The 7,353-nt window shown below is 47.0% G+C and overlaps 1 protein-coding gene across 1 annotated transcript in view; it reads left to right on the forward strand.

Annotated features, from left to right (window-relative positions):
• LRRC72 (leucine rich repeat containing 72) overlaps positions 1-4,728 on the forward strand; it is a 25,363-nt gene extending 20,635 nt beyond the window's left edge. The window contains exons 10-11 of the mRNA XM_018568955.1: positions 2,112-2,216; positions 4,589-4,728. Coding sequence (XP_018424457.1) covers positions 2,112-2,216; positions 4,589-4,728 — 245 coding nt within the window. The remainder of the gene's footprint in view (positions 1-2,111; positions 2,217-4,588) is intronic.
• The last annotated feature ends 2,625 nt before the right edge of the window (positions 4,729-7,353 follow it).

Here is a 7,353-nt window from a genome sequence, read left to right on the forward strand (position 1 = left end):
CCCGAGGCCGGGCCTCGGTGGCCTTGTGGGAAATCCGGGCCTGTGCACGTGGCTGCACGAGGAAACTGACCCCAGACTGAACAGAATGGTGGAGCCAAGGAAAACTTCCAAAGAGGTACAAGCTAAACTCAAAAGGTCAATGGTACATCAGATTGCACCATGTGTTGCTTTTTGAGTGACAGTGGGTTCAAAAGGAAGAAGACCCAGGAGGACTCCACTGTTAAAAGAAACACATAAAGCCAAACTAGAATTTGCTAAAATGCATATAGGCAAGCTGCAATTCTTCTGGGAGACACAACTGGTGGTTTCTGGCAAGTCACATGAGCTCTCTGTTCACAGATGAAAAATGAATCTTTCAAAATGAACATCGTACCAACTGTGAAACATGGAGGCGGCTCAGTTATGTTTCAGTGCTGCATCTGGCCTTGAATCTGTGACGAAGAAATAAAGTCACCAGCACGCCAAATAGTAGTTTAGCAATCGTCCATTTAATGACACATTGCCATTCAAGGCAAGCGCTTTTTCGGGGCCTCAAAGGGTCCCCTTCATCAGGCTCAGAATGACCCTCATTCGAAGCCTGATGAAGGGGACCCTTTGAGGCCCCGAAAAAGCGCTTGCCTTGAATGGCAATGTGTCATTAAATGGACGATTGCTAAACTACTATTTGGCGTGCTGGTGACTTTATTTCTTCATTGGAGTTGTTCACGGTGCCATCCGTGGTCACTACACGCACCCACCCGTCTACACGGGACTCTTGGATGTTTCGGTAAAGAGTGCAGCAAGACCTCTGGTTCTGAATATCGAATCTGTGACGGGGCCAATTAAATCTCAGAACGGTCATGGAATTCCGGTTTGAAACATACTGCCCCTGGTCAGACAGCTATGTCACAGGTCACGGGTCCTCACAGGTTATTAGCACCTAGGAATGAGCCTAGGTTCAGATATCAGCGTCCCAGGACCGCGCACGATTGCACACAGCGATTGCCGCGCAGTCCCATTGATTGCAATGATGTAATAGCCGAGCGGCAAAACAAATGACAAACGCACTCATCAATTCGTTACCAGCTTTACAGCAAGGTGCACACGGAAGGGCTTCAAACAGTAAAAAGTTTCCCGGCACACTCGCCAGCCAGCATGCAAAATCCGCGCAGCAATCGCAGAAAAAAGGTAAAACAAAAAAAAGGCCTGTTGGCGACACACACCGCAGGTTTAAAAAAAAATAATTCACGATCGTGTGCAATTGCGCGGACAGTATCACGGCGGGAAACCACGCGATCTGTCTGGCGGGACTGGGGTGCCATTAGAAAATGGCACCGCCAGAGCGATTGGCAGTGGTGTGCTATTCTGTTACTGTGCGGCCATCCGTGCGGTTTCGTGCATGATTGCTGCGTGGTCAAGGCCGGATTTACTCTCCCTGCCGCCCCAAGGCCAGGTTCTGCGATAAACTGTGTCTTTATTCTTTTGTAACTTTTTTTATCACTTTTAATTTTTATTTATTTCATTATTTTTTTATCAATTTAACTTTTTTTTGTGTTTCATTTATGTTATTTACTTTTTTTAATCTTATTTATTTTTTATAATTATTTTTTAATTGTTTCTTATTATTTTTACTTTTTAATCACCTTTTTATTTTTTTATTTGTATGTATTGAATTTTTTTAAATACATTTTTTTCCCCACCTAACTTTATTGCTATCACACAGGAGAAAAGGGTTAGTTTTAACCCTGCCGCTCACTGCAGTGAGGAGAGACTAGGCGGCGGAGCCCGGAAGGAAGACGGAACCAGAGGAGCGAGGTAAGTGCAGGGGGGAGGGGAGGAGGCTGCACACTGTTTACATGTGATCTCGGCGACATCGCCAAGTTCACATGTAAATGAACAATCGTCTGCCTCACTCTACACTTAGCTCGGCTTGTACAAAGCAGGACTGAATGTAGAGAGGGCAACTTCCCCACAAAGACACCGCTGCCGCCCCTCTGCGCCCTACCGCCCAGAAGCCGGGCCTCGGTGGCCTTGTGGGGAATCCGGGCCTGCGCGCGGTCACGGATCGCCCTAGTGTGAACCTGGCTTCTAGGAGCCTTATTCTGAATGAACATCTATGGATGTTCATTCAGGCACTTCAAGCACAGAGACCTGCAGTCTGGAGAAGGAACCCTTCAAACCTAAGACAGAGCAGTTTGCTCAAGAAGAGAACCTTTTACCGCCAAACTACTTCACAGGTGCAGACATCTCATTGAGAACTACAGAAATTGATTTTTTTGTTATTGTCCCTAAAAGTTGTGCAACAAAATATCAGGTTTGGGCTCCTATCGTTTTTTTCCCCACCATTTTCATTGATTTAATAAAACCAAAACATCAAAAGCAAAGTCTGATTTGTATTAGATATGAAATAACCCGGAATTTGCTCTGAAATAATTGGCATCCATCATGGTTTCTTTTTTCCCATGGCAGCGTACCAACAGATTCATAGCCATGGAAGGCGAAGAAACTAATTCACTTTAAAAGACAAAGTAACAGAGACTCTTGGAAGAACAGCCCCCACCCGCTGACACGTACCTGTCCCGCTGCTCCATGTTTCCCGTCGGAGTCAAGAGACCATACACTGTGTAAGCTCCATGTCAGATGTATTGGCACTGACAATTGCACATAAGGGAAGGGAGGAAGTCCTGAGTGCTCCAACTACCCCATCCCCAAGGCTGCATCCTGGGACAAGGTCATACGTTCCCTAAGGCTGGGCACACACCTTACAACCAGCGCAAGACATTAGTCTTGCGCTGGTTGTAAGGTAATTTAAAAAAAAAAACGTACGATCTGCCCATCTTAGGCAGATCGTACTTACGATGATCGCAAGCCGCGCCCCCCGAGGGGCGGGCTTCCGATGAGCGCAATGCCGAACGGGCAGTGCGCTTGCGCACAGCGGTCCGTCCGGCTTTTATCTTCCGAACATGCTACACACCTGCCGAACATCGTACGATGCTCGGCGGGTTTTCGAACATGTTCGTAAGTTAAAAGTCTCACAGTAGCAGAGTTCGCACGGCTTCCACACACCTTACGATAATTGTACGATCGCGGGATTTCCCGCGATTATCGTAAGGTGTGTGGGCACCCTAAGACTAGAAGCACTGGGTAATTCCTGGGGACTTCGAGAGAGAGTGGAAGTGCGGCAAAGTACAAGTGTGCGTGTTGAGGGAGGGGGTCTTTTTAGTGACAGCCCCCACCGCTTATACTTACGTTCCCTTCATGGGAAGGTGGTAGATCATTCAGCAGGGATGGGGGAATTCAGATTTTTTTTTTCCTTCTCATTCAGCCCACCAAGCTTGGCCATACACCAATCGTTTCTTCTCATTCAGGCATGTGGACTAAATGAGATAAAACAATTGGTGGTGTATGGCCAAGCTTGGCGATTGCAGCAGCCAAAATGAAGGTGAACCTGTGGCGTTGCCCTGAATGGGTACACCAATTATGATAAAGAAAAAATGCACAAGAAGATTTATACATGTTGGAAATGATCACAACTCCCCCTACAATACCACCTAAAGCAACTCTATATTCTATAGCTGCCTTTCACAAACTTTTACCCCCAAGGAACCCTTGACATTTTAGGTCTCATGCTACCCCTGCTTAAATTATTCATCAGGAGTCAGTGTGAAGAATGCTCCTTACATTGGGGGTCAGTGGGAAGAATGCCGCTACATTGGGGGTCAGTAGGAAGAATGCCGCTACATTGGGGGTCAGTGGGAAGAATGCCGCTACATTGGGGGTCAGTGGGAAGAATGCCGCTACATTGGGGGTCAGTGGGAAGAATGCCGCTACATTGGGGGTCAGTGGGAAGAATGCCGCTACATTGGGGGTCAGTGGGAAGAATGCCGCTACATTGGGGGTCAGTGGGAAGAATGCTCCTTACATTGGGGGTCAGTGTGAAGAACGCTCCTTACATTTGGGGTCAGTGTGAAGAATGCTCCTTACATTGGGGGTCAGTGGGAATAAGCTTCTTACATTGGTGGTCAGTGGGAAGAATGCTCCTTACATTGGTGGTCAATGGGAAGAATGCCCCTTATATCGGTGGTCAGTGGGAATAAGCTTCTTACATTGGTGGTCAGTGGGAAGAATGCCCCCTTACAGACAGCTAACATCATGGGTGTCATGCCTTTGGCTCTTCCAAGTGGTGTTAGACCCAAAATTATGCAGGGCGCCCTCAAATGGGAGTTCAATCAGCCACAGCTCAAGGGACCCCTAGCAACCTCTGGAGGAACCATAGTGTTCCAGGGAGCCCTGGTTGAGAATGGCTGCTCTATAGACAACCTTTCCTCCACCCTACTTAAAATTAAGTGTTGCCCAAGAAAGGTCAAGAGCCCGCTGCTCCCTCTGGTGTCCAGAGAAGCCTCCTCGTAGATTACTTTTACTTTGCTACTAACCTGCCAGCCCCCCAACCTATAGGATCGCCTAGCTGGTCCATAAACAGTCTCAGCAGGCAGTGGTTCTGTGGGTGGTCAGAGCTCCTGTTGAGAAGTTTAGGTCTCTAAAGTAAAAGTCATCTCAGAGAAGGTGGACAGGTTGACTTAAAAAAAACAACTCCCTATGTAATCCACAGACTATAGCGACCTGAAAAATACCTTTCCTCTGGAATCCCGGAATATTGCTCTCCAAAGCTCGGAGAATGCCAGCATTCTACTGAAGGGGCCTATCACAGTTCACACAAAACGGCCGATTGGCCAGCATCTGATCATGTGACAAACCAGCAGGGAAGATTTCTGCATTGCAAAAGGAAAAAGGAAATATTTCTATGTATTATATAGAAGGGTTGATTTTTTTTTTTTTGCAAAACTGCGTCTACTTTTATTTTAAATATTTTCAGGACTGTTGACAATGTGTGAGAAGCCAAAGCTTGGAGTGACTGAGCGCAGTAGGGATTGGGACCTCCGGCATGTTGGCTCCTACAACAGATCTGGGATCCTTCTTGGCCACCAACTGTGATGAAATCTCAAACCTCATGGACAGGTCGTCCGGCCAGCTGGAATTTGAAGGTCTGCAGCAGCTGGTGCACCTTGGGGTCTCGCCTCGAGTATTCAGTCTGGAAGCCTTCCGAGGCTCCTCAGTTCTCTGACCCATCAGGTGTTGGTGACACATTGGTATCAGTGGTGGTATCCGCGGAGGGCTCTTCTGTAGTCGCAGAGACGTCAGCTTCTTCTGCTGCGACAGAACTCTCCGAGGTCACTAAGTCTTCACTTTCTTTGGGTTTTTCCTCTTCTCCTTCCTTCGCTGAGCTCAACTCTGTGGCTTTCGCTTCTGGGAGACAATACAGAAATGTCATATCCAATTAAAGAAAAGCGCTCCCAAGCACCAGAATACATTATACCCAATTACATTCATAGGGAACATAAATAATAAAACAAACATTTCTGTAAAATAAATTTACCTTTCACGACCCAAAGCTTTTATCAGGAAGTAGAAAAACAAGACGTTTTATTCCTATCCTGGCCACTGCCCCTCCTCCATCACATGTCACAGTTGAGGCTGTAAAGTTGAACTTTCTGCTTAAAAAGGAGAACTATGGGGTTAAGGCTTTTCCCCATAGTTCTACTTAGGGTAACGGTAGGACATAAACTAGCGTCCTCCCGTCACCCTAGGCTCAGTATACCGCCAGCTGTAGCTCGCCGTATACTGAGACGCCGCAACTGAAACGGATCCCGACAATTGTGCCAGGATCCACCCAGCTGCGTGACTGACAGCTTGCTCTGCCTATCTAGAGGCAGAGCCAGCTGTACCCGCCCCCTTCCCCGTCCGTTCCGTCAGTCAGCGCTGGTGGATTGGAGCGGGGAGGGGGGAATCCAGCCACTCCTGCCGCTCTCCTGCCGTGACAGGATCGAGAAGTGAGGGAACGCCGGTATGTGTTCGCACACCTCCCGATCTACTGAGCTGACGTGTGACAGTCTCATTGTCACAGGTCGGCTAGAACTATGAGGTGAGTGAAAAGCACTCACCTCATAGTTCTCCTTTAATAATGCTGCACAGTAACTGAGCTTCATTGGTTATTTTTTTCAGTGATAGGTCTACCAGTCAGGTCTGACTGAATAAAAGAAAATCCTATGGAGGTGATTTATAGACCGATCACATAGTGAACAGCTATGCAAACAAGATTCACAGCACATTGCGGCCACTAGATGGAGCCGAGCAGCATAGGAAACTCCACTTTCTACTTACCTAAATTTGTGGTCATGCCGGGCTCCAAGTCTTCTGTGTTCTGGACTGCAAAAAGGGGGAAGGCCTTTCTTTAAGTGCTCATGTAGCTGGTGATGTGGACACTTCCCACTGGTCCTCCATCAGGGGTCCTCACATGGTCCTTAAGATTCCAGCGGAGGCGTAATGACATCAAGATAAGAGGCAGCAACAAGTACAGTCATGGTGGGCCTAGGCTGCAGGCGTGGGTCAGCAGTGTTCACTCCCAAAGAGGAACCATGGAGGGTCACATGAAGGTAGATTCAAGAGCGTAAAAAAGGGCTTTGGAGGACTTCTAAGCCGTTCGCATAGCGAACATTATGCAAACGAGGTTCACAGCACATTATGACCAATAGATCGAGCCGAGGAACATAGGAAATTCAACTTTCTACTGACCTAAATTTGTGGTCATGCCGGACGCCAAGTATTTTTTCTCGACTGCAAAGTAGGAAGGCTTTTCTTTGGGTGGTCACGTAGATGGTGACGTGAAACTTCGCATTGGTTGCTCATCAGCGGGGTCCTCAAGACTCCATTGACTGTGTAATGACATCCCGATAAGGGGCAGCAACAAGTCCAGTCATTGGAAGGCACACAATGCGGGCGTGGGTCAGCAGTGTTCACTCAGACGAGTAATAAAAAGGGCTTTGCAGGTCTTATAAACCATTCGCATGGCAAACAAGATTCACAGCACATTATGGCCACTAATTTGGAGGATCTTTTTCATTTGTGAATGAGTGAAAGAGAGGGATTCAATATCCCTGGAGATTGGCTTTAAAATAAACATTACAATAAAAGAGTGTGTGTGTGTGCATATATATTTTTTTTTATGTATTTATGTGCTGACTAAAAGCACACTGGCTTTTCCCTATAATTAAATTCCATTTAATGAACAGACAATATATTAAAAAAATCCCTGCGCCGATCTCCCAGGCAGAGAAAACTTCACAGAATGAAAGCTTTCAGATAGAACAGAGCGAGCTTTGTGGCAGAATCCCGTAGGATGATCACCCTGCAGGTAGCGCAATTATAGCGAACGCTTTGTTGTTAAATGGAGAGTATAATAATGTGCGGATGACTGCGAGTCTCTATTCCCGGCTCTACAAAAGAATGACAGAAAGCACTACAAAGGCTCATCAGACA

This window comes from Nanorana parkeri, unplaced genomic scaffold (genome assembly GCF_000935625.1).
Source record: "Nanorana parkeri isolate BGI_ZX_2015 unplaced genomic scaffold, ASM93562v1 scaffold1267, whole genome shotgun sequence".
In the NCBI taxonomy this organism is placed as follows: domain Eukaryota; kingdom Metazoa; phylum Chordata; class Amphibia; order Anura; family Dicroglossidae; genus Nanorana; species Nanorana parkeri.